This window comes from Talpa europaea (genome assembly GCF_964194135.1).
Source record: "Talpa europaea genome assembly, chromosome: 15".
Lineage (NCBI taxonomy): Eukaryota > Metazoa > Chordata > Mammalia > Eulipotyphla > Talpidae > Talpa > Talpa europaea.
The window spans coordinates 72,911,822-72,939,237 of record NC_140083.1 but is presented as its reverse complement, the minus strand read 5'-3'; the positions used below and the strand labels follow the sequence as shown (position 1 = coordinate 72,939,237).

General features: G+C 53.6%; 1 protein-coding gene across 1 annotated transcript in view; it reads left to right on the top strand.

The window, feature by feature from the left end:
• Nucleotides 1–314: 314 nt before the first annotated feature.
• The window catches only part of TSPAN9 (tetraspanin 9), a gene marked incomplete at its 3' end in the record, with an annotated part of 73,503 nt that continues 46,401 nt past the window's right edge, over nt 315–27,416 (top strand). Inside the window, exon 1 of the mRNA XM_084254599.1 lies at nt 315–724. Coding sequence (XP_084110725.1) covers nt 389–724 — 336 coding nt within the window. The 5' untranslated portion in view covers nt 315–388. The remainder of the gene's footprint in view (nt 725–27,416) is intronic.

Here is a 27,416-nt window from a genome sequence, read left to right as displayed (position 1 = left end):
TGCCCGGCGAGCCCGATCCGCGCGCCCTTGCGCGCCGCGTGGAGCGGCCGGTGCAGCCCGGGGCGAGCTGACGCTCTGGAAGAGAGAAATCCAGTTACCGCCTCTCCAAAGACGCTGAGTCCCGCAGACGAGCCCGTGCCCGGAGAGCGTTCTCGGGCGCGCAGAGCCCGGCCGCGCCGCGCCGCAGAGCTCCCCGGGCCAGCCGACCCGGAGCCGGGCGCCGTCCGAGGCCCCACAGGGCTCGGCCTGGAGCGCGCCCCGACCCGGGGAGGGGGCGTGCGAGGCTCTGCCCGCCCCGCTGCGCTCCGCGCCCGGCCCGGGCGTCCCCTCCGTCCCGCCCCGGGAGCGATGCCCGCCGCCCCTCGCGCCCCCCGGGAACCGCGCGAGCATGGAGAAGTCGAGTAGCGAGGATTCGTCGATCCACCGGAGTCCATCTTTGGACAGCAAGGACTCGGACTTTGCCAAGCCGTCCACCTCGGGCCGCCCGTTCGGCCGCGGCTTCACGGCGGGCGCTTTCTATGGCACCGCAGGCTCCCGCGGCCAGAGCCGCGCCGAGGGCGGCGTGAAGACCGACAAGTACAATGCCCCCAAAGGCAGCAAGTACGTGGTGTTTTACCTGGACCTGTCCTTTGTTTTCCTCCTAGAATTTAAGAAGTGCAACATGGCCAGGGGCTGCCTCTGCTGCTTGAAGTACATGATGTTCGTCTTCAATTTGATATTCTGGGTAAGTCCTGCGGCGCCTCTCCGGAGCCTCTTCTCCGCTCGCCATGGCGCGCTCTGCTCTCCCCTTGCTCTTGGGCGCTGCATTGCTCAGCTCCCTGCACAACGGTAAGTGGGCTTCCAAAAAAGCGGTTTCCTCCGGTTCCTGTATCTTTCTCTTCCTTGCTCTTTCCTGGGTGGCAGAACCGGGGTCCAACTCGCTGTCTTCCAGGAGAGACTTGCTCTGCTCCTAGGAGACTGGCAAAGTTTGCTGCCTCCTCCTTCCCCTATAAGAAAGCCACGCTGGAAGTGTCTCCAACCTGGGAACCTGCAGAAACGGGTGTGGGATATGAATTCTAAGCCCTGAGATTGAAGCAGGCACAGTGGCACGGTGTAGCCGGTGTTCTGAGTTTCTTCTGGCATCCCTGATTACTCAAGAGTATAATCTGCAGCATTTTATGGGAATGAGGTGGGGGTGGGGGTAGAGGTGAATTCTTCCTACTCCTTTTGGTGAATCCCAGAAAAAGGAGGCAGAGCCCCTATCCCAAGCCTAGGAACTGCTTGCTACCCTGCAGATATGGCCCCGAGTTAGGGTTTGTGCGGGAAAGCAGGGGTGTGGGTTGGATGCTGCCATGGGGTGGCAGGCTGCTGCTTTTGAGGGATTGCAGTGGACCGGACTGGGCAGGGAGCCGGGCTAGCCATGTGCTTCTGCCCCGTACTCCAGCCCTCCCCAGCTCCAGGAGCCCAGGGAGGAAGGGACAAAGGGTGACGGTCTGGAGTGCCCCCATCCTGGGTGAGAGGTGATTTTCTAGAGAAGGTGTCAGTGGGTGGGGCAGCTTGGAATTGCATTCAGCCCCCTGTGGTCCTGGAGGCTGTGTCTTCCTGTAAGAAATACCAGTCAGGCAAATCTGAAAACTTCATAAGTTCATATCTAATTGTTCCCTCATCCCATCTGCTGCCTCTGCCTTTCTTTACTGGAGCCCAGACACAGTCAGTACAGATGTTTGGCTCTGCCCCAGGGCCTGTCCTCTTGCCTCGCTGATCCAGATCAGCTGCCCGGGTCCAGGAGGAGCTCTGGAAGCAGGAGGAAGTCATTCAGAGTGAAGTTAGGTAGAGGGAACCCGCTTTCATTGAAAAACTTATTCAGGTGTGTGTTGCACACATGCACTAGACTTTTCCCACAGAGGGGAAAGCTCGGTACTGGACCAGGTTCTGGTCTGGTTCTGCATTAGCTTCATCTGTGACCTTGGGGAAATCACTTTCTCCATAAAGGACTGGCTTTCCTTTCCAGCCCAGTGGGGGCTGTGATGGTGGTGTTCCTCATGTGCTCACCTTATTATTGGGGGCATCCTGTGTCCCTGCCTTCACCCTGGGGACAGAGCGCCTTCTCTGCCTGGGGCATAAGCCACAACTTTTCTTTTGAGGCGCTCCATTTGAGCCTGGTCTTTGAGTTGAATTTCCCGAGTATCTCCATGGTCTGGGCCCTTCATCCCCAGTTTTGGGGAAACCGGGGTAGAATCCTTGGAGTGTCGAGTGATTTTGTGGCCACCTTCAGGCAAATTCTCCCTGTCCTGTGTCAGCCAAGCACTGGTGTGAATTTCTCTGCTGCCTGCAGATCTACATGAGTGCCACCCTCACAACATGACCCTGCTTCCCTCTCTGGCCTAGCTCAGAGTCTCAACGTACCTTCCTTCCATTCTGCCTGGCCTCACTCTGCAGATCTTAACTCTTACTAGAAAGACCCTCCTGGGGATCCTGAGCGCCTTGGGCCAGTACGGCCCCCTCAGCGGCGCTCTTCCCCCACCCCCACCCCGCCACCTGCTGGTCGGAGGAGGAATAATCGCCCGTGGCTCCTTTCTTCTCTAGGATGGTCCTAACTTGGTGTGGCGAGCATCCTGCTGGCTGGCATAGCAGTCTGTGCCCTGCTTGTAAAAGGATTTCATTATCTGTTTTTGAGTGAACGAATGGAGGGCCAGAGCAGTAAGTCCACATATCATGATGTAGGTATTTCCAAGTCCCACCTGAAAAGGAAGAGAAGTTTCCAAACTTGCCTGTGATAAAGGCTCTCCTGGCACTTCAACTGTGGAGTGACAGGTGACCGTTCCCATCGCCCCGTAACCACTGGGCAGAGGTTCGTGAGCTGGTCGGTGGTGTTGCCTCTATGGCCGCTGTGGAAGCTTGCTGTCTCTTCTGTCCGGTGGGTGCCTCCTGCTGTTCTCTTAACCAGGCAGGGGCGCTCTCTCTCCTAGTTTCTGACTTTTATAATTAATATTTTCAGAATTCCCATGACAGGGTATGAACTGGGAAGCACTGGGTCTCAAAGACCAGTTCTTTTATGCTGGTAGCATGTGAGATAATGAAATAAGACAGAGACCTGAGGAAAGATGGAGAATTCAGCAGAAGGAAGAGACCGGTGTGGAGAAGAGGTGCGGGATAGAACCACATGGGAGGGGAAAAAGTGAAGGCTTTTGGGCTAAAGGCAGGTGGGGTTGATGAAGCAGGGCCTGAGGAGAGCTGCTGCTTTCCAGCGTGCACCGGGAGGAGAGGCACAGGAGGGGAGTGACGGGAAGGGGCAAAGAGGCATGCAGGGCCAGTCAGAGCCCAAGCCCTCGGGGACCCAGAGCGATCATTAGGAATGATGTAGCCTTCACTTCCAGTCTCATGGCCCAGATCCCAAAAGGAGGCTTTCCTGAGGGATTAGAGTTGACCCGAGGCCTGCAATCAATAGCCAGAGATCTTCCCGTAGGTCCCAAGCCTACCTGGTAGTTCTCCAAACCCACCCTGGCTGCCACACCCCCTGCCTCTCAGAGCCTTTGGGAGGATGCCCAGTGTGGAGGAGAGGTGCAGCTGTCTGCTCCCGCAACCCCTCGCAGGCCTGATAGCCCCTGGGTCCTTGCCACTGGGTGGAGCTTCTAGGGTGTGGGTATTGGCCACACAGGGTGATATCACTGGGGCAGGATGGGAGGCGGGGCTGTGTGGTCATACTCCTTCTCCTTACTAAGAAAGGGGCAGGTGCCCTACAGGCTGCTGGCAGGACTCCAGGTCTGCTCCTGGCACTGCGGCCTTCAACCAGGTGGTGCTAGCCACGTCGGCACCCGGGGCTGCATTTCTGAGGGCTTGATATAGATGGTGGGGGCAGAAGAGGGGAGCTGTAGTCATGCCTGACTGAGACCCACCTCCTCTTGTCCCCTACAAACCTCACCCTCATCCTTAGGGCAAAGAGAATACTAGTTTCATGGTGGACAGGAAGCAGGAGTTGGGACAGACGTTTCTGCTTCCTGAGGGGCCTGTCTTCTAGTAAGCAGCCCCCCTACAAGGTGGTTTCCCCAGCAGTGGGAGCCAGGGAGAGCTTTCCCTTAGTTAGCCCTCTCTCTAGTCCTCTGGGAGACCCACAGAGGTGAAATAAATCTAGGTTTCTCCAGGAGGTCCAAGGAGTCTCCGAACTTTTAGATCTGAATAGGGGAGAGAGGGGGTGCTGGGGCCTGTGTCCCCCTGTCTGGACAGCAAGCTGTGATCCCAGCCCACCTCCTCTCCACCAAAATCAAGTTCCTGGCTGACATGGAGGGGCGGGGGTGGGGCTGGTTGCTGGCATGGTTGCCACTCGGGTAATGGTCACTTCTCCTGCTTGCCAGCAGAGCTGTCCCATCACTTTAAATCACGGCCGCAGAGCAGTGACATTCTGCCCCCACTGGAAAGTCTGTTCCTGTGGATCATTCCCTTTAATGAAGGCCAATTAGCCAAGGGGCAGTGTTCAGTGGCCTGGTGGAGGAGGGCTGCCTCCGGCAGGAGGTGGGGCGAGAACCTTGATTAACCTCCTATTTAAATGGAGTCAGACGGTGGCAGCCGGCCCCTCTCAGCCGGGAGCAGGCAACCCTGCAGGCACACAGTGCTGGCGTGGCCACGCTGCTAGTGCCTCTATGGGCTCCATGCTCCCCCTTGGTCCATGGTGCCCAGGACTGGGGCCTGGCAAAACCTGTGCTGGGTGACCTGGAACATCCTAAAAAGTCTGTGGGGTGCCTCAGTCTGGAAATAGATGTGGCAAGTGGGCTGAGGAACTTGTGGGTTCAAATGAAGAACTTGGGGTTCAGATGTGGCCTCTCCAAAGAGCAGATAAAGTGAAAGGGGGCAGCATGAGACACTGAGCATCTTCCCAAGGTGCTTGGGAGCGAGGTATCAGGCTGTATCCCCAAGGGGCTGCTCCACGGAGATCTCTGGGGTCGGTCAGTCTGGATTCTGCTTGGGAGAAAAGTGGCAGGCGAAGGAAGGGCCTGGCAGATGTGCCGAGACCCCAGAGCACAGCCAGGAGGGAATGCCGGCTCTGTCTTCACTTCCTCTCCAAAGCATTAAAAATTAAACCTCCTTGTCTTAATATCTATTTTTAAATCATGTCAGAGCCAGCAATGGTGTCAATCAAGAGGGGGTGGGGAGAAAGAGGGTAGAGAAGAGATAGTCCCCGCCCAGACAGCCAGACCGAGTGGGTACTGTGTCTACCTGGAGGAAAGCGCCGCAGGTCAGCCTCCATCCCACTGGCCCACCCCAGAGAGCACAGAAACTGCCTGCAGCCTCCTCCCGGGGTGGGGGGCTTGCCCTTTGCCTGCAAACCTCCATGTGCTTCACTGCCCTTGACTGAACTTGGCAGCGGGCTCTGAGGCTTACTGGACTGTTGGGGTCCCAATTGAGTCCGTTCACTCATGCCACAACTATTTATTGAATGCCCGCTGCATGCACAGGAGCCTCCAGTTGGTGAGAACGGCTGACTGGGCTCGTTCAGAGCAGATCGGTTTTCTCAGGCCAGGAAGTCGTGGAATTGAGAGGTCATCTGGCTCGTCCTCCACCAAGCATTTGAACACAGGGCTGTCGTGGGAGGGGTTGGGGGGCAGCTCCTCTCCCCCCACCCCATGTTCTTGGGGGTGGGAGTTGGGCAGCAGCCTGGACCCAGCATCCAGGGCCTGACTTGCCTTGTCCTTTCCATTCCCACCTGGCAAGGTGGCAGTTCAACTCTACCCTCAAAAATGTTTGCACCCGTCAGGAATGAAGGGGAGGAAAAAACAGCCTGTGTGTCATAAGAGTGTCTTAGTTTAGAAAAAAGCGTCAGTGAGTCAGTCATGAGTCTTTTCTGTTTGTTCTATTGAAAGGGCTGATTGGATGCTCTGTGGCTAGTGTACTGCATGTATTTATTGAGCACCTGTTGTAAGCTAGGGCTTTGAACTGCTCAGAGTCCCACAGAGGAGTCAGACAGATAAACACATCATTACAGCAGTAGGTGCCCGATAGAGCTACTTGATAGAGTAAGTAAAACTATTTAATAGAGACAAGATACAGAGATAACAAAGCAGAGCAAGTGACACCTGGGTTTTGAGGGATGAATAGGAGTTTGATGAATAGATAAGAATGGCAGGTCTGGGCAAGGGACATGGGTACAGGGAGAGAGAGACAAATAGATCCAGAGATTGCAGCCCACTGGGAGAGACAGCCTCTTACACTTGTGAAATGGACTGAACACAGAGAAACAAAGGGTGGCATCCATCTGGGTGGTGCCTGCTGAGAGGAGCATCCTGGGGTGGATGCTTGTTACGGGTTCTGAGAATGAGGTGGTCCTTCCCTCCTGCAAAGTGTGTACTCCTATGTGGGTGCTCTTCAGTTTGTTTCCAGGGCCCTGAGGAAAAGGATATCTGGTTCTTCAGGAGGTGACTGCCATGAAAGGTCTTGCCTTGTCATTCAGGCTGCAAGCTGTTGCTGTAGGTAATCCAGCTTCCAGAGATGCCCTGCGCCCTCCCCCCTTCCGGCCTCTCCCTTCCAGCTGCGATCTGCTTGCTTATTGGGTTCCAGTTAGGAAGCTTTGAAGCTGAGCTAAACTCATCGGGCAGAGTTAAGTCTTCTGAGCCAGCTTTGTCCCTGCTCATATTTGAAAGCTAATCTTCTAGCAGAAGTGGTGAGGGGCGGGGGCAGGGACTTTACAGACAGCACATGGTCAGGAGGGAGAGGGGATTGCAGCTGGAGAGTGAAGGGCAGGGTGGAGAGGTGGCTTTCACCCCTGCCTTTTGTGTAACTAGCCATGACACTTTAGGTGATGTCTGAGATCTCTTGTCACTTGGTGGGTCTGTGCTTCTGTTCAGGTGGACTCTATCTTCCATTCCCTTGGGACCCAGCTAGCTTCCCAGGCTCTCAGACCTGAAGATGCCCTTGTGAAGGGCAGGCTGCAGGGTTTCAGATCTGCCCCCTGCTTACTGCATCAGGACCATGCAGGGAGGCCCTGTCTCAGTGCTCATGGGAGGTGACTGGCCATGGTGTCTGACTTCAGGAAGCTTCTGACTGCTCCAGGGTCCTCCACTAGGGTGTAGAGTCACATCATCCAAGCAGCTTTTTACATGAACAGATGCCACATCCCCCCCACCACTCAGCCTACTGAGTTTCCAGCAATGGGTTTTGAAGATTTCTTATTTTAACCTCTTGATTGCCTGGGTCCTCTCATGTACCACAGTATCAACTATCTTACAGGATGTGGTGAGGTCCCCATGACTTATTATTATGTGGGTACACTGCTTAGCAGGCATACTGGGCTCGAGGGCAGCAGTGCAGGTGCTGTTACTCCCCAGCCTGCAGTGTGAGCATATGAACAGGTAGGTCCTCGAATAGAAAATTAGGTGCCTCTGTGCCCAGGGACTGGCGTGAGTGCCAGACAGGGTTATGGAATTCTGGATATCTCCTTAGGCTGGGGGGTTGTTCTGAATGGTCTTAGGGATTTGTGGGAGCAATAGGAAGTGGAGAGGTGCAGACGGATCTCTTGGAATGGAGGGGGGCGGCATGGGGAGGGCAGTGGTCTCAGGCCCCAGGACCTGCTATTGCATCTGCCACACCAAACAGTTCCCTGTGGGGGTGGCCCACACCCTCCCCTACCTCGCTTTGTTCCTCGTGCAATGAGTGAGGCCAGGCAGAGGCTAGCTGGGCTGGTGGTCATGTTGCAGGTCTCTGTGGGCCCTCTGCCCTGGGTGCTCCAGGGCAGGACACTCCCGCTGCACCCTCAGTGTTGGACTCCGATAGGCAGCTTGGTCCTGAAATACAGTGCATGTGGGCTCAGGGCTAGGTCACTTTACTAAATAGAAAAATGATCACACTCCCGCTGCACCCTCAGTGTTGGACTCCAATAGGCAGCTTGGTCCTGAAATACAGTGCATGTGGGCTCAGGGCTAGGTCATTTTACTAAACAGAAAAATAATCACTTAAAATGTTTTTCAAGTTGTGGAATAAAAATCATACGTAAATTCATGTAGTTTAAAACTAATGTGATATGTGCCCACTATGTAGCTTAAGAAAGAAAAGAATCTATACCCACAAAGCCTCTGCGTGTCCCTCCCCTAGCGAGAACCATTATTCTTGAGCCTTGTGTTAAGTCTATGACTGCGCTTCTGAAAGCATCTGTGAAGGACCAACTTGTTGACTGCTGATTCTCAGACATGGCCCGGCCACGGATGCCAGTACACAGCTCACACCACAGGTGACTCACCCCCATCCAGACAAGTTCAGTGATCTTGCACTTGATGCTGTGGCTATGAAGTTCCAAAGGTTAATAAGCATGTCCAGGGACCACACTTTGAGGGGCGCTGTTCCAGGCCACACAGCGAGGAATGTCTTTGCCGAACTTGGGGATAGTACGTGGCCACTCTCCTGGTTTTCGCGTTGTTTTCCAAAGTGGATGCATCAGTCCACATTTCCATCAGTGGAATGTCACTTGCAAATGGAAAGTTTTGGGCATTTTCCAGTCTGGTGGATATAAAGTGCTGTGTTATGATTTTAATTCGCATTTATCTGATTGCTAATGAATATTTTTTCATATGTTTCCTAGCCATTCTTTTCTGTGAATGCCTGTTTATATTTTTGTCCATTTTTCTGTTGAGTTGTTTGCCTTTTCCTACTAATTTCTGCTTTGTTTATGTCTTGGATACGGATCTATTATCTGTTAAGTGTTTATAGCTTCCAGTTTATAGCTTGTCTGTTCACTTTCTTCATAAGATCTTTCAATAAACAGAGATTCTTTATTTTAAGATAGTCAAATCCATCAGACTCTTTTCTTTGTTACATTGTACTTTTACATACTTCTTAAGAAATAATACCTTGTGTACATCTTTATATCCCTGGTAATAGGGCAGTGCTTGTCACAACATAATAGGTACTCACGAATTGTTGAGAAGGAGTGATTGAAGCTCAAAATGATTAAAGATGCTTATTTCTGAAAGTTTTTTTTTTTTTTTAAGATTTATTTATTTATACATACAAGCACTGGGTACAGTCAGAAGCGGGGGAGGGTGAGAGAATTCACCAGAGCCAGAGCAGGGAACAGAACAGGCAGAGGGACTGAAGTACACTGCTGAGGGGAGCAGTGGGCGCAACAGGAGAGGTCTGTGCACCATGTGGGACCCTCTCCGGTGGCCGGGGATCAAACCAGTGCTGCAGAGGCTGTGGGCAGCTTCACAGCCCAGTGCTCAACCACTGCGCCACCAGGGGAGGCCCTTATTTCTGAAAGTTTTTATTTTCACATTAAATCCTTACTATAGCTGGGGTTTATATGTGTATGTGTGAGGTGGGCTCTAATTTCTCCTTCTTACCCCCTCACATATCAGTTGCCCCTCTGCTGGCTTTTCTTGCATCTCTCCTTCCGATTTAGTGCAGGTAACCCTGTACTACAGGATTAAAATGAGACACATCTGTATAAAATCCAGCTGATGATCTGTGTCTGCCTCCCCCTAGTCCTAGCCCAAACAGGATCACCTTGTAATCCACAGGGACTCCTCAGGTCAGTGAGGGCTAGTTGTGTAAGCTTCCTGATCTCCTCTGTACTCTTCATGAGAGCACCCCAGACTGAAAACTAGTTTTTTCACAGCCTCCCAACTGCATATCCTGCATATGGTGGTGTTGAGTATTTGGGACTCTACTTTGCTCACCATGGCAGGGCTTGCTGTTCTTACCATATGGTTCTGTATATGTATATTTTGTATCTTGATCCCTGCTCTGCTAGTATCTTCTGGGCACTTTAAATCTTTATTGTGCATATTCTTTCGTTAAAGGTCATTTCACTCAAGGGGGTGAGCAGTTTCCAGACCCCACTGACAAATGTTCAGTGAGAACTTATGTCTATGTATATAAATATATACATCCTTAAAAGTGTTCATGTTGTAAATATGTGTACATATTTATATTTATGTCTGAATATATATGTTTAGCTAGATGCCCTCCAAGTAGGTGTGAACCTCAGGTATAAGCTGGCATCTTCATTTTAAGCATCCTGTCTTCTCCATGGATTCTGGAGAAGCTGGAAGCCTTGGCTCTTAGATTGCAAGCCCTGCACACTAATCACACCAACTTCGGAATCCAGATATGTACTGACCTATTTATCTCTTTATCTATGAACAAATCCCAACAGTGTCATTTGGTATGTAGGAGACAAATCACTGTACAGACAGCTCTTCTTGCTGGCCTGGCTTTCTTTTCCCTTCTTTTGGTATCTGTTCTCTTGTTGGTCTGTCTTGGCTATTTCAGATTCTAGGAAAAATAAAAGGTAGCTCGCAGGCTAGGAGGGAAAGCTGAGCAACAGGCCCATGCATGGGGACAGGAGCCAGGGCCTGGGTATCCAGGTATCAGAAGCTAATGGTGAACTTGGTCACGTGACCCAGGATGTGTCAGCTCCTGCTGACTGTGGCCTTGGGTCTCACTGCTTGAGAGTTGGCTTCCCAGGAGAGTGGGTCTGGCTGGTCAAGTGCTCACCCTTGGCCAGGGAGTGCAGAGCACTGTGGTTGATAGGACAAGATCCACATGCATTGGGAAGGAGAATTCCTGAAAGAAAAACAGGGGTGCTGATACACCAAGAAGGAGGAAGGGCAGCCGTGACAGATGTCGGCTGAAATGTTTTGTCCCCACAATGCCAGATGCTACTTCAGGGATTGCTTATCCCCTGAGACATATCCTCCCCACCTCCTGGGCAGAGAGGTCAGGAGCATTTGGGGAGTCTGAGACCTGGGGAGGGTGAGCAGCCACCCCCTTCCTCCAGCGGCTCTGGTTCCATTTGCACGGCTGCCCCTGTCTCTCACTGTGGGCAGGTTCAGCAGCTTCGGTGCTTCCTCTGCTCAGCTCAGTGCCAGGCCTGGCCCTCGGGTATGTCTGAGTTGCCCGGGGCCAGGTTTTCCTGGCAGGTCCCCCAGAACCAGGACAGCCTTGTGGGCATCTCCCGACAATCTAATCATGGGTCCTCCTCTGTCAGCCCCTTGTCTATGCCTACCCCTGGTGACTGTCACAGGTCTGCTGGCTGGGCCAACCCGTCCCTTAGGATGGCACTGCTGCCCCTGTCAGCTCTGCCCTGCGCTCTTTTGACCTTCCTCAGTCCTAAGTGTCTGAATTTCCAAAACCGTGTTCTCAGTCTTGTCGTGAGTCCTTAGGCGTGTGTGGTTCGCCAGCCCCGGGCTGCACAGTGCAGAGGATGCAGGGACGTTCTGTGTCCTGCTCTCGAGGAACCTGCAGTCTGGTTGGGGAGAGCAGTTGCTGTTCACAAAAGTGTGCAGGGAGGTGGTAGAACCTACCAGAGGGACGCATGCAGCTTCCTGTAGAAGACAGGATGCTTAAAATGAAGATGCCAGCTTATACCTGAGGCGCACACCCACTTAGAGGGCATCTAGCTGAACATACATATTCAGACAGCTGCTGTCAGTCCTATGTGCTGCTTCTCACACGTGGCTGGGACTCCGAGGCAGCAGGCATCATTGCATGGCTGTTGTCACCGTCAATTTTGGCTTCTGGGAAGTGCCGGCTCCGGGAGCAGTGGTTCAGGTGCGGGACAGGGACAGCTCTTGTCTATGCAAAAAGCAGATCTGAGCTGACCCTCCACAGAGGAAGGGGGTGAGCCATGTGGGAGGAGGAGGAGCAGCCCCCAGACCTGGCTGGATGAGGTGGGGAGACGCCGGGAGAGGGAGCCTGAGGTCGATGGGGAGGGGATCCGGGCTGGGGCCTTGCTGTTCCTTGCTCGCTGCTGTCTGTGTGCACACCTGATGACTGTGTGAGCAGGAATGGAGAGCCCTTGGACTGTGTACATGTTAGAGTGAGCACCCCTGTGGGCTGCCAAGGAGACAACACCTATGAAGTGCTATGCTGACCCTGTGCTGAGAGCAGGCTCCCGTCTCCCGTGAGCAGAGCAGGCTTTACGGAGCTGACTCTCAGGGAACTTTCGAAAGGCAGAGAGGACTCAAGGCCCAGAGGCAGAAGACATACAACCAGGGTGAAGGCAGGGAAGGGAGGACCATCGGGGAAGGCAGACTGGCCAAACGGGGGTGGGGAATGGAAGAGGAGGAGGCAGGAAAATTAAGGTGATACTGGAAGCCAGAGAAGAGGGCGCGTGCAGAAGGCCTTGAGCCAGAGTGTGGCACGGACTGCTGCTGTGGAGCAGTTTGCTGCTTGTCCAGGACACTTCCGTGCCGGCTCTTTGGCTGGTACCTGGTGGGCTTTGAAGATTGCTGGGGTAAGAAGGCCTGAGTCGCACCCTGAGGTCTGGAGAGCATGGTGAGTGGCCGGGGCTGGCAGACTCGGGAAGCCCATTCGCAGGGGGATCTAAGGACCTTGCTGTGCTTGTGGGAAGGACCTGGGCCTTCCATGTTCCATGCAGTGAGGGGGAGCCCCTGGGTGCTGTCTGAGAGATCAGGTGTGTTCCAGAGCCCAAATGTGCCCCCCCCCCCCAAAGGAGGCTCCCCCTGCGTGTGAGCAGGAGGTCATGGGACCAAATCAGAGCGACAGCTTGTCAGGCTGATGAGCCTGGGCTCTGGGCAAGAGCTCTGTGATGTCTGAGCCATTCAGGACACCCATCATGACTATCCCTGGGGCCTAGAGGCTGGTAGTGAGAGCTGGGGAGTCCTCAGGAGGACGGGGGGTGGGGAAGAACATTGATGCAGAGGGAAGAGCTGAGCAGACAAGGTGCTCGATTTGTTACCATTTATGGCAGCCAGAGCGAATGAGAGCGAGGCCTGTTCCCTCCCTCCGCTCTAGCCCCCCTTCACCTGCCCCTTCCCAGCCTGTCTGATGGGAGGAGGGGAGTCTGTGTGAAAGTGCACGTTTCACAAAAAGCCACTCTATGGGGGGTGCTGGTCTGAATCAGGAGCTGTGGGAAAGCAGTGCCAGCTTCTCAGCATTGCCGATGTGTGTTCTCTCTTCCTCTTGGATGGAGGCTCCTCTCGAGGGTGCGGTTATCAGGACGGGCTGGACGGACCTTCCAGTAGTATGTGAAACCCTGGTGTGCCCAGCCATGTGACCACATGGCCTCCCCATTTCGAGAAGTGCACGAGTCCAGCTTTTCACGGACGTTATGTGGCAGTTCATTTTCTGTTGGGCGCACCTGGGATCAAAGTGACAGCATAGGGAAGGGCAGGGACTGGGCACTGGGACCCGAGTTCTAGTCCCTGTGCTGTTGCTCACCAGCTGTGTGACCCTGGGCAAGTTACTTCTCTTCTCTGGGCCTAAGTTTCCGGCTCAACTCTAAGGTCCCTTCGGACTTGACTGTGATTTTATGCATTTCTTTTGCTCTCTTTGTGTTTTCAAAGACTTGATGATCTTTGTGATACCTTATCTGCCTTTTCCTCATAGTAGCAGCCTTAGTAGAGTGAGGGGCCAGGGATGATTCCTTTACATCTCATAAGTGGGGAAACTGAGGCCAGAGTGGGGGAGGGCCCATGGAACCTGTCCCCAATTCCACTCTGCCTGGCGGCTCACAGGCTGGGAGTCAGCAGCTGCTCTGCTGAGGGCTGCGTCCCAGGCCGGACATCCCCCATGGGTTTTGAGTCCCTGGACTTCAGTGTTCTTGCCCGGTGACCAGGAGAGCCTTCCCTGTTACCGCTTCTCCCATGCCAGGGTGGTGGGAGATGAAGCAGCGGCTGGGTCTGAGCCAGAGTTGGGGACTCAGCCACAGCAGGAGTCAGTGTTACCTGCCCCCACCCCCTGCCTGGGAGGGCTGTCACCCGCTAAGCAGGTAATGAGGGGGCGGGCTGCTTTATTAAGCACCCTCACTACGGAGAGGAGCTCAGCACCTTGTTTGACACACAGAACTGCGCAGAGTCCTTCCTATTGTTAGAGCTTTAATTACGATTGTTCCGATTCCGCCCTCCAGCATTCATCATTAGGAGGAGCTTTCTTTTCCTTCCTGCTTCCCCCCAGCCCCCCCCAACTGTGTCATGGCTGTTCCCTTGCACCACATTGCCTCCCACCTCTGTCTCTCCTCTCTCAGGCGCTTCTATCTAGGACAGCCCCAGTCGCCTCCCCCTGCCCGGGCACCAGCTTGTACTCCCAGTTGCGGCTCTTTGAGAAAACAAATGAATCGCCAAGTCCCCACCCCCCAGCCCCAGGCCCACTGAACTCATGGCTCAAGCTGGGGTGCTTCGCCTTCGGTGGGTGTCTTCACTGTGAATTCAGGGATGGGCTTGTCCCTCTCTGTGCGGTCTTGAGGGTCAATGCATGGGTGGTGGTATCGCATGGAAGGACACACACTTCTAGGGGACTGTTGTCTTCATTTCCACTGCTGCTGCCAGTGTCTCCCTTCCCTCTCATGCCCCTGCCTCTGTCCTTTATCTGACTGTCGGGGAGCCTGAGCTGGGATTGTGGGTCCCCTGCACAGCTCTGTGATGTCAGTTTCTCATCTGTAAAATGGGAATAAACTGTAATACTTGGCTGGCCAAGAGAACGGTCGGCGTCTGCGTTGGGATGGTGTTCTGGTCATTTCTCTGACGACTGTAAGAGTGATGATGACATAAATTGGGATCACTGCCTTATTTTGCTTTGTGTAGCCGCTTATTATTCTGTGCCCCTCTGCCTCTGCCCTCACCTTCCCCCCCCACCCCCCCGCTCCTGTCTGAGAGGGCCTTACAGTGCACGCTGGGTAGTTTGGGGTTCCTGCAGTTTGCCTAGGATGAGGCGCACCCGGGTGGACAGCGAACCCCACTTGTGGCTTTCAGGAAGTGTGGCCCCTCCTTCAGCAGCCCCTTTTAGCATTTCCCGGCTTGCGTGTGGGTTAGAGGGATGATGCCCCTATAAATTCATCTAAGGGCTTTCTGTTCAGCCTCCTTCCTTCTGTCAGGAAGGACAGTAGAAAAGCTGCAGGGTCATAGAGAGCTGGCTCCATTTTCCCAGTGGATGGTCCATCTGACATGCTGCCCACCCACATTGCCCTACCCTCCCTCAGCTCAGCTGCGGCCTCTGCTCCCTCCCACAATCCTGTGCTGGGTGGATGCCCCTGGGCAAGCCCTTCCCCCATGGGTCCTGGGCCTGGTCTCCAAGCCAGTGAGTCTGACACTTTGATTGACAGGAGTCTGAGCAAATTTGCCTGCTAATGTTTATCTGCCCTGTGGGGATGCTCAGCCAGGCTGATCATCCTCAGAGGGACAAAGCCACTAGCTTCTGCTTGAACCACCAGCTGAGTGGAAGTAGGTTTTGGGGGCAGGGCACTGAGCACTCTCTCACACTTGCCCACATCACTGTGGATCCACATGAAGGACACAAGGAGGCCTGTTCCTTCCCCACCTGGGTACTCAGGCTGGTTCAGGGAAGTCTGTCAGGAGGCAGGGGGCTGAGTGGATGAGCTGGAGGGCTCTCCAGTGTTACTTTGCCCTGTGAGGGGGTTTTATGCTGTCTCCAAGGCACCCAAAGAATGATCAGAGGATAATAGGGGGTCAGCAGCCTTATTTTGCTTCTAGGGAGGCTGAGTCACAGAGGGAAGGGATGACGTCATTTGCCCAGGTCCAATGAGTGCCGAGTCTGGGAATGAAGAAACCCTGCTTGGTTGTCTGGAGCCCATGGGAACCCAGTGGGCACGGAGAACCATTTCTGTCCGGTGTGGACAGAAGGCAGCCTGACTCCCAGGTTTACATGCTGCCCCTGCTTGCTCCTGAGGAGGCCCACTGTGGCTTGTTTCTCCACAGACAGAACTGCAGGCATCTGGGGGGAGTGAGAACCTCCATTGCCAAAGCCTTGATCTCCAACCTTTGGACAGACACTTCAGTGGGCTCTGAGCAGCCTCTTGAACCCACTGCAGCTTCCCTGTGCCTTGTGAAATTCCAGACCAGGTCACTGCCCTTGGGGATTCAGGGGAAGCTGGGCTCCTGGTAAGATCTCTGAGCCATAGCAGGAGAGGGAAATGCAGCACAAGGGCCGAGAGACACCCCTATCAGGGAGACCTGTTGCCTTGCTATTTAATTCACTGGTGGTGTTTTTCCTTGTCATTCTCTTTGCCTGTTTGGTTTTCCCAAGCTCCATGACTTTTTCCTTCTGGATCTTCTCTTTACCTCACTGTATTTAGGGGATAACTGAGGAAATGAACCTTCTGCACACCCCTGGCCTGGTGCCCCTGACTTTGAATGTGGGGAGCAGACGTGAAGTTGACCTTTGAAGGTCTGGGAAGCAGCCTCAGGTCCCCTGCAGTGGATAGCCACTGGCTTGGTTGGGCTTAGACTAAGAGCTTGCTTTCTAGGTGATGGAGGAAGAAGTGGGGAGTGGAAGCATCTGTGCATCCAGTGCCCAGTGTCACAGATGTCTGTCTGTAGTTGTCATAGAGACAGCAATGAGGGGACCCCATTGGGGTGAATGACCTGGTCTTTGAGAAGAGTGAGGGGTGAAGGTCTCTCTCTCTCTCTCTCTCTCTCTCTCTCTCTCTCTCTGGCACAGGAGATTAGAGGAGACTTTTTTCCTTTGGGAAGAGGAGGAGAAAATCAGAGCATACAGGGACTGAATCCTCATGGCTTCAGCTGTCTCCTGCCCGCCCTCCTGTACCCACCCTTCTCCCTGGCCCCTCCCTGACCTGACTACCCTCCTCTTCCTTTCTTCTGGGCTTCTCTACCTGCTGGTCTCGGGAAAGGCAGTGTGGTAAAAGAGCTCTGGCTCTAGAGACAGACAGCAGGTGGGGTAACTTCTTGTCATCCTCACTTGCAGTTGGCACCCACTTGCCAAGGTGCTGAACTCTTCAAGCCTTGACTTCCCCATGTGCAGAATGGCCAGTAGTAGCTGCATCCAGGCTGGCTCAGGAAAAACTGCAACAGTGTCCGGGGAGGGCTCGGTGTGATAGGTGTGTATAGGCAGATGACACTGATGGGGTAGTGGATCCCTACTCCCTGGTGGGCAGTGTGGGGAACATGTGTACAGAGTTAGCGTGTGGGTGCCTGGTTTCCTTTCTCAGCCCCCACTTTTGCAGCTGGGCCCTGGTTTTCTCTTGGCGCTGATTTGGCTTTCTCTGCTGCAGCGAGGCCATTCTGGACCTTCCCCACCTCCCCCAGCTTCCTCAGGGCAGGGGGAGAAGGGCAGATGAGGAATGAGCCTCCCCGCCTGGGTACTTTGAGATCTCAGCCGGAGATGGGGGAGGAAATCGAAGGTGGGGTGTTCTATGCTTTTAGGATGCTCTCCAGGGACTCAATACTTAAACTAGAGTGGAAACCTCTTATTGAACTCTGAAAAAGTAGGCTCAAGAAGGCCCCTGTGGCCTGCATTAGCTAGAAGCAGCCTGGGTCAGGGAGGGGTTGTGATGGGCCAGACCGTGCTCACCTGGCCTTGCTGGCAGCCTCAAGCGTGTCTGAGAGGAGACTGGATGCCCCACTTAGCCCTTGGCAGAGAAGGAGTAAAAGATAAAGTCAGGACCCTAGTAGAAGGGCGGAGGAGAGGAAAAAGAAGGGAAGGAAGGTAAAGGCACCTGACAGCTGGCGGGGTGGGCGGGCAGACTCGGCAGCACCTCAGGTAGCCAGCACGCTGCTGAGTCGCAGGCCCTTCCCTCCGCAGTGATTAAGACATCACCAGCTGCCTGTGTTCTTAGCTCCGCTGGCTCTCCGCTGCCAGTAACAAATGCATCTGGCTGGAATCTGGGTCATTAAAAAAAACGGCCTGATATTTCTCTTCTTCCTTCACCTCTGGCAATCCATGTCCTGGAATTGAGCTGGCACCTCACAAAGAGGGGTCTAGAGGTGCAGGGGATGGGATGGATGTGTCAGCTGTCAGGGGCACTCAGCCAGACAGACAGCCACCCTTGCTAGCTGTCGGAGTTCTGTTGTTAGGAGGGGAGGCCCCGAATGCCGCAATGCTGGATACCAGGGTTACAGGTGGTGTCTCCCTCCTGTTGGCCTCCTGGGGCGGCTGGTGGAGTGACTGTGGCGGTGTCTGTGAGCATGACAGCCTTGGTTGACCCTGTGATAGGTGAGCTGCTTAGCCTCTCTAGGCTGACCTTGTCCTCTCTGCACGGTGACAGTGACACACGCTTGACCTTGGGGTTGTAGAGCGGGGTGTGCAGGGAATGTCCCCCACACAGTGCTTGCTGGGGGTGGCTGCCGCCTGGTTTGTCATGATCACACTGTGTCTCTGTTGAGTGGTGCCTTCTGAGGGAGCTCCGCTCGCTCAGCCCCAGCCCCCATGGCCCAGTGCTGATGTGAGCGCCTGACCAAGCCTGGCCTCTGGACAGTCCACAGCCCCTCATGCCAGGCACAGGGGTCAGTAGGCAGCCAACTCTCTAAAACTGAGACCCTTTGTAAGAGGAGAAAGGCTTGTTTCTACACCTCACTCTGAGGCCTAAAAATATAAACAAGTAAGGAGAAATAGAGGGAAGGTGGAAGGGATGAATAAAAAAAGGAATAAATCCAGGACATCTTTTGGAAGAGGCCTGAATCCCAGTTACCACAGCAACTCCCATGAGCTTACACTGTGCTGGACCCTGTTCTGAGCACTTCACCTGTGCTGTCCTTTACCTGGATGATTCTAGAACCTTTCCCGTTCTGACCACTATTTTTGCCTTTTATAGTCCCAGGCCACAAACAGAACAGGGAGTGTGACCTGGGGTAGAGCCCTCAGGGTTGGCAAGACCTGGCATCATCCCAGATGCCTCCAGAGGGTCCAGGGTGTGTGGGGGGAACCTGGCCAAAAGTCCCACAGATGGGGATCCACAAGGCACAGCCCCTGCCCCGGGGGCCCAGCCTCACCTCTCCTGTCTCTTGGGTGGCACCTGCGCAGTCTGGGGCACTGAGTAGCTCAGCAAACACTGACCGAGGTGCTTCTTTGGAGCAGACAGAGGTGATGTTTCATTGATCAGGCTGAGCCTGGGCCATTTGCTTGGGAGTAGGGGTGGGGCTGGTGTAAGGAGGCATCTGCAGAAAGATGATGGTGATGATGCGATGTTTCCTGGGACTGATCCAAAATGCAGAGGCCTATGCCTGTTGGCCTGGCCCAGGTGGGATCTTCCTGGTCTGTGGGGTGCTTATACAGTGTGATGTGAGAACTGTTCTTTGGGGACAAGCACACTGGGCTGCCCAGGAGAGGGGCCTCCAGGTGGCAGGGAGTGGGGATCACGAATGGCTATCATTTCTTGGTCTCGCCTTTCAAAGGACAGGCCCTTGATTGCCATAGATCATGGATGAGGCACTTGCTGGCCTTTTCCTGTGAGAGGGTTCCCCACTCTGGAGCCATCTTTCACCCATTGCTCTTTTCCAAAGATGCAGAGAAATATTTCAAGTTACCTTTTATGGCTGTGGCACAGGAGAACCCTGAAGACTTGGCATCAGGCTGACCTTTTGCAAGTGTGCTGGCTCTTGGTGGGGGAAGGAAGGAGAGGGAAACGCTAAGACCCAGGGACTGGCTCTCTATCATCAGCCCAGGCAGGGCTGTCCAGGCCCCCTAGACTGCAGGCAGCTCTGGGATGTCCTCTTTCTAGAACTAAGACTTTCACCCTTTCCTTTCCTCATTCCTTCCCTCGTTCAGTGTTCATGTGTTCATTCAGCTCTCTCCTGATACTGGGAAAGATGAAAAGTGGGGTGAGACACAGTCCTTGCCCTGTCACGACTATACTGCCTTGACCTATCGAGATATTATTTTGTATTAAAGGGAAATATTAAAGATAACTGAGCTCCTAAGTGAAGCTTTTCTTTTGGCATTATAAAAATGTGTTAAGGAACACAGAAAAGTGTGTTGGAAAGAAATTGAGGAGCTGCCTCAGGTGCTGCGTTAGGAACACACTTCTTAGAGCTATGCGAAGTTCTCCACTGCCTTTTCCTGATAGTTCTTCCAGTGAACATCTACTGAACTTTTCTTATCCTCAGGGCCTAGCACTGGGCCCGGCTCTGCCAGAAGGGAGAGGTGTGGCCATCCCTGCCCTGGGCAGAGGAGAGTATGTGGATGGGAACCCCCACTTTCTGCACATGCTTCCCTGGCTCCATCCTGCTGACTCCTAGTTGGTCCTGGCCTTGTCTTGTACTTCAGAGTTGGGAGCAGCAGCAGCCAGCAGGCTCAGAAGCCCTGTCTGGGTTGGATGGCGGTTTGTGATGATGGCAAAGGGTTGGGAAGCAAGTGTTTCCTGGGCATGTACCAGTGAAGCCTCCAGGCCCGAGGTCCTCTCCTTGCCAGGCCACCCTAGCACCCCATGGAGTCACAGGGGTTTTGGCTCTTGGCCCTCTCTCTGTTCCTAGCCCTGGCTGCCTGTCCCAAGCCTGTGATCCTGGTCACAGTGCATGAGGGTCCTGTGTGATGAATGCTCATTTTGTGTCTTGGCTCTGTACGCTTGCATTCCTGCCAAGAGCATGCCACATCTTGGGACCTTTAAGGAACAGCGGGCCCTCTGGAATATTAATTGGCAGAGAGGACCAGAGACTCAGACTCACCAGTGCTGGCCTCCGGGTCCTTGTTCTCCCACGATTTATAGCTCTCTTCTTAAATCATCCTCAGGCCCTGTGCCAGGATGCAGGACTAGCTGACCTCCCCATCTCACTGGAGGGTTTTTCCTTACAGCTGAGAGCAGAGGGGGCCTTCATCACACCTCTGGCATCCAAACCCAAGCAGCCGGCCCCTGAAGCTCATGTGGCAGCCAAGGTGGGTAGATGGGTGGAGTATGAGTGGGGAGCACTGCCCCCCCGGGCCAGGGGATGGACCTGCAGGGGCCCCGTGCCCTAGAGGCCCTCCCTCTGTTATTAGCTCTCCATTAGCATGCAGCAGTGGCGTTTCCTCTAACAGTTTGATTTATGCCACCGCGGTTTTGCTTACAAATTAGAAGCCGCTATTGTGCTAAGTCGGCTTTAAAATCGATGCGGAGTAATTGCAGTACACGGGTAGTTGGACGACATTAACATGAGAAATGTGCTGTAGTCGTCATCCCTGGAACAAACACGACCAATTACAGTGAGATTCCGTGCCCTTTACCCGGCTAATTTGAACACTGCTCACTGCCAAGCCCTCCTCTGGCACAGCCAGCGCTGATGGAGATGTGTCACGGCTGGACCTGTCAGGAGCGGGGCTGGGAACCGTCATGCTGAAGTCCCAAGGCACGTGAAGCAGCAGCCTCGATTGCTTCATTGCCTGTTCTAAGGCCCCTGGCGTTCGTGGCGTGTTTCCTGTGCTGTTTGCTGCCGTGACACTTTGGGTCTGGAGCAGAGGCCTAAAAACCTTAATGTAGCATGTGTGCACACCTGTGCGTGTGCCTGTGTGTCTCGGCCTGTGTGCATCTGCATGCTGGTGTGTTATGTGTGTGCACCTATGTATCTGTGTGTCTCTGTGTGCCTGTGTGTGCATCTGTGTGCATCTGAGTGTGTATCTCTGTGTTTCTGTATGTGTGTGCATTTGTGTGTTTGTGCCTGTGTGTATGCTGCATGCCTGTGGTTATGTGTGTGTATCTCTGTGTGTGTCTTCATGTGCGTGTGTCTGAGCGTGTATCTGCATGTATCTGAGTATGTGTGTGTGTGTGCATCTCTGTGTGTCTGAGTGTGCCTCTGTGTCTGTTTTGACTGGGAGGAGAAACAGCACATGTGAGACCAGATCATGTTCTGCCCCTTCCCTCCCCGGCAGGTCTAGCATCAGTGCACCTGCCTCCTCAACTATGAAATACAGAACACGGCTTGCGAGCTGGGATGGATGAGGGAATGGGAGTCTAAGTGTTGTAATGCTGGGGCATGAATTTGGCAACACAACACAGTGGGAGCTTGTTAGGAGAATGATTAGCCCGGGGGCTGACGGGCAGCCAGACATCAGGATGAGTCTCAGTCCTCTCTGTACCTTCGAGTCACTCAGTAGATTGAAAACAAAATACAGGTGCTGCGTTTCATCGGCAGAAATTCTGGTTTAATTGGTCTGGGGTGTGTCCTGAGCATCTGGATTCGAAAATTCTCCAGGGATTTCTTATGTGTAGCCAAGGTTGAAAACTCTCCTTCGTTTCTTCATCTCCAAATGGGTCTGTGCTTCACTCAGTGGGAACCACACTAATCAACATCAAAGATCTCTGTCAAATAAAGATGTTCTAGTTGATTGGCAGGAGGTTCCTCCTCCTATCGCCAGACCGAGGGGGCTCCTCATTGGGCCTGCTCACCCTTCCCTTGGAGACTGTGTACCTGGCCCCATCTCTTGGTAGGACAGGTGTCAGGCAGGTGTCAGGCACACTTATCTTTGCTGGAACATCTGGTTTTGCTGGAACCCTGGCTGACTTATAAATGGGAAGACAAAGAGGCTTTCTGCCTGGGAGTGGCACAGCCTCACCAAGGGTTGTGGGACTCTGCTAGACACGCTCGTTCCCTTCACAAGCTGGTGGGTGGAATTCAGAGTCCTGGCAGATTTTGTGGAATGTCAAAGGGAAGGGGCAGAGGAGCCCACCCTCCCTTTCATGCACGAGGACACTAGGGCCCAGAGAAGGAAAGGAACTCTGGCCAAAAATCACAGCCGTTTGGTGGCAAAGGCAGGACTGGAACCCAAGGCCCCATTCTTGGTCAGGGCTGTTTTCCAGCCCTGGTGGTGGTGGCCCAAGCTGGGGGGAGCTGTCCCTGGACCCTGCCTCCAGGGAGGCTGTGCCCAGAGGGACAGGATCCATGTGGATGACTGAGCAGCGGGCATCTCAGACAAGACTGAGCACCGGCTCCCTCCCAGACACTCATTGCGCCAGGATGGCCGCGTGATGGGTTGGGGAATGACAGCTGTCGGGTCTGGTTTGACGTCAGCACAGGCCCCTTGACAGATTCCCCAGTTCTGTCAGTTTCACTGCAGCAGAGCTTCCTGTTTGGTGAAAGCAGGTCTGCTTTAGACAGATCACCCCCTCCCTGGGATGGAGGTGGCTATAGGGGGGACAAGCCACAGTCAGGGTTGCAAGGCTGCCAGGGGGATTGGTGCTCATCTCTCTGTCCCTTAGGATTTCAGAAGTCATTCAGCCATTCACAGTCACTGCAGTGCCGGGTGTCACTTTGTATCTGGTTCTGTGTAGGGCTCAGGTAATCTGGGGGAACATAGCTCCTGTGTCAGAGAGCTCCCCTTCCAGTGGGAAGAGACAGACAGGAGTCAGTTGTCAACATGGGTAGTGAGGGCTGTAAGTAGTGAGGACTACATGGGTAGTCCTGTGCTGGGGGTACACAGGAAGCTGGAGGAACACCAGGAGGGCACCAGCTGGAAGTCAGGGACTCTGGGAATGCTTTCTTCTGCCCCCAAGTGAGTGGAGGCAACTTCAGGCCAGATGGGACTTTCTTTTCTGTTCTTTCTGGTACTAGCATTGAGGGGATCTTCCTGTCAGGGAGGGCAGCAGCACTTTCTACATGTTCCATAGACAGGAGGGGAAGGTGGTGGCACGGAAGTCATAGCCAGAATGGGCATCACGCACGTGCAGTGCTGTTCTGGGGGCAGATTGCAGCCGCATGCAAGGCTGTCCCTGTGATATGTGGCCTGTTGTAGCATCCTCGTGGGGAGATGAGCAATGCAGGCCTGCATGCTGCCTGATTCATGCTTGGTTCTGGTGCTTCACAAAGGTGGGAAATCAGTTCCCTTCCCTCCCTGGTAGCAGGGAGGAGGGACCAAGAATTTGGCCTAAATCTGGGGAAGCAGAAGTGATTTTTTTCAATAGGTTATGCTTACTAGGGGGCCCGTGGCCAGAGACATGCCTTAGTTCTGGGCCACTGGCTGAATGCCCAGGGAAAGGTGAACAAGTTCTAGAGGAACAAGCCCAGCCAGGAGAACCCAGAAGGAAAGTTCTTCAGTGCTTCACTTCCCTGCTGGGCCAAGTCACGAGCCACTTGCAGGCCAGTTTTTCTTTCTATTGACCTCAGTAAACCACCAGGCCTAGCCAAAGACAGCAGTGGGTCAGAGGGGCTGTTCTGCTGAAGCCAGTGGTGAGGGGACTCCAGAGCAGAGTGGACCTGGGGGGGGTGGGAGAGAGGGCACAGGAGGTTGCTCTGGCAAGTGTTGGGGGTCCTGCCTGTGTTATGAGGCGAGGGCAGTAGAGGAAGGGGCATAGTAGGATCAGGAAGGAGATTTTTTATTCTTAGGCTTGCATATAGGGGGAGAAACTTCTTAGCGGATAGAGAAGATAACCTGCCATTCTTGGTCGTTGGACTTTGAAAGGAGCAATGTTCTCAGTTCATCCACAAGTTCAAGGAGATTGGCCATGGTATTTCTTTCAGAGTGATGAGCTCTTGAAAAGTCAGGTTCACATTCTAGCAGTCTCCAGAGGCCCACCCCTGAATCCTCTGGCCATGCGCGTCCTCCAGGGATCATTTAGTCCATTTCTTCCTTCTGGGTAGAACGCTGACTGTTCGTTTCCTAGAGAGGAGAGTCCTGGCCTCCTCAGGTATGAGCATATTTTAGGCTTTCTCCTAATACATGACTTGAATCCTTCCCAAGGATTTCAGGGACTTTCCATGCAGCAGCTTGCAGAGGGGCAGGGCCTCTTCCCGCCAACTAGTGAGATGCTGAGGTGCAGAGAGAGGCACGTAGGTGCTTACCCTGCACACCTGGGAGTGATGAGGCTGAAATTCAACCCAAGCCCCCAGGTCTCTGTAGATGCACTGAGCCATATACTCTCTTGTACTTGGTCTCATAAACCAGTGAGAAAGACCACAGCGGGCAGAACTGAATGGTTGTTTAGTGGTGAAAAATTAAATGCACGAGCTGCCGCCAACAGTAATTTCAAACAACACAGGGAGACGAAGTGCCCCAGAGCAGCATTCGACGTTGTCTGCCACGCATGTGTCCTGTGTTTTTCTCAGGGCTGAATGTGTCCCTGAAGGAAGTGCTGTCTGGGCTCTTTCATGCGACTGTGAAGGCTTTGGAGAGCTGCCTCAGCCTCCTGACAGGGGCTGGGCGCTGAGCTGCGCTGGGCGGCCTGTGTTGGGCTTGCTTTTCTTCACTCATGCATCCTTTGATGATGTACATCCTTGAGACACCAGGTCAGATGCCTGAGGGGACAGAGCTGTTTTAGGTGGGCCTGGAGAAAGGGTGTGTACAAGCGTTGGCTCCCCCAGCATCCCTCTTCTGTGTTATTTCATACCACTTCTCTGCGTGCTGCTTTGCTCCAACCATACCATAGCTGCCTTGCACTGAACTTGCGTGAGGCGGGGGCACTGGGTTTGCTGGGGGCCTGGTGCCATTCGTGGGTTGAACCTAAGCAGAGGGGATGCTTCATACACAAGGTGACTGGTCCCATTCATGTTGGCTGGAGTGGCAAAAAACTTGACTTCTGCTGAGTTATACCATCTCACATGTAATGACATTTCTGTGTGTTTCCCTGTTCAGCAAATACGTTCATACACATTTTTTATTTGATCCTCATGGTCACTTTGAAATTCATGACAACAGCAGCTAATGTTTATTGAGCAATTATTTTGTGCCAGGCCCTGTGCTTTACATGCTTTATGTACATTAAAGACTATATTCTTTACTTGTAGCTTTTATAGGACAGCCCTGGGAAAACAGAACTGACCCTGTTTGTGAGTCCTTACATAGAATAAGGCCCTGCTGTCCAAGCGGGGACCAGGTTGGGAGCCAAAGGCGGAAAAGTAAGAAAGCAGGCATGCACGCGTTCAGTCTTTTTAGTTCAATATGGCTGCTCAGCCCACCCCTAAATCCCAGCAGGAAGTCTGGTTCACGGCATGCTGGGAGTTGTAGTCCTTGGTGCCTGAGAGCCGGTTGGTGCAAAGATGGGGTGGAGTCTGAATAAACCACAGATTGGAGCTCATTCAGGATGTCGTTTACTGGCTTGGAGTTTGCACTTCACTGTTCCTCTAAAGTAAATATCTTGGGACGCAGTACAGATAAAATACTAAAGGAAACTCATAAAGCTCAGATATGTTGGCTAACCAGGTGACATCGTACTACCCAAGCACTAGGTTCTGGAGTTCATGCTGCTGGCTGGATCCCCATTGGCAGGCAGGCCTGAGAGCGGTTCTGGTTCCAGCACTGAACTCTGGTTGCTGTTGGGCTGCATTGCAGCACTGGTTCCAGTTGGCACAAACTGGGCATGAATTGATGCTCAAAGAGTTCTTAGTGGAAACTTGCTACATCTTACCATGTAGGTATATTGGTTTCTAGTGACTGTAGTAACAGGTGGTCACAAATTTGGTGGCTTAAAACAACAAAAGTGTATTCCTATGTAGTGATGGAGGTCAGAAGTCCAATAACAAGGCACTGACACTATTGCACTCTGCAGAGGTTCAAGGGGAGGAGCCTTTTTGCCAGTTCAGGGTTCTGGTGCCTCCTGGCATTCCTTGGCTTATGGCTGCATCACTCCAGTCTCCTTCTCCATCTGAGAGATCTCCAGTCTCCGTCTCCACCTTTACATCCTATTCTCTTCTGTCTAATTTTCCTGTTTCTCCCATAAGGACATGTAATGGCATCAAGAACCTACTAGGGTAATCCAGGATGATCTCCTCTCCTCAAAATCCTTAACTTTATCACATGTGCAAAGTAAGGTCACATCCATAGTTCTAGAGGTCAGGGTGTGGCTATATCAGTCCATCCTCAGGTGTTGTCGGGATAGGAGGCAGGAATTGGCTCTATTCAGACCCAGGGGGTGGTGGGACCAGGGATCTGGCTGCAGGTAGGAGCAGGAAGGTGACTCTCTGCACTGTGTCTTATCATGCCTGCACCTGAGCTGGAAGTGCAACACTTTCTCTGTCTTCTTTCCTTCTGTCTGTAAATTCTATAACCTCAGGACCAGAGAAAGCACCCACAGGTTGTCTTGCATTCTTTTGACCTCCTGACTTAGACCTCTCCTGCAAAGTCCCACTTATTCCCTCTGCTTTTCCTCTCAGGTGAGCAGAAATATTTTCCTTACCTCTGGCCTAACATCCTTCTGTAGCATTCCCATCTGGGGTCTCTTGCTAGGACCTGTGGATGCAGTGAGGGCCTCGGCAAAATCGAAAGCCCTGTGCACAGGACTGAACGGGAGTGGGATACTCCATGAGGGATAAAGTTAAGGATTTTGGGTTCTGCCACTGGGCACCAAACATGCTCTGAGATGGAGACTTGGTGAGGGCACACTCCCAGGCTGGGCCCGGCTCTGGCCTTGGCTGGGAGAGAGCCTCTGGCATCAGTCCCACTTCACCAGGGAGAGATGTGGTGGGTGGGCATGGTCTCGGCGGCAGCATGCCAAATCCACGAGTTACACCTGACCTGGGGGCACTCTGGGCCAGGCCCACTGTAAAGCGGTGAACCTCAAGGGGCAAAGATTGGAGCCGATCAGGGTGGGGCGGGTGGACATTCGTGTGGAATTGGCCAGCCTGGGTGCCAGGGCAACAGATGTTCATTTGGAGCCTGGATGGGGTTCGCTCCAGGCCGTGGGCGGGCGGCGCCTTCAGATGATCTCCCGGGTCAGGTTTCTTGTTGGCTATGGGCAAGGCCTTTCACTTTGGGGGCCGTCTGGCCTCCAAGATTCCTCCCACCACTGCCTTTTTGCCCGCTGTCGCGTGCGTGCCCGCCAGCAGAGCTGGCCACTCTGC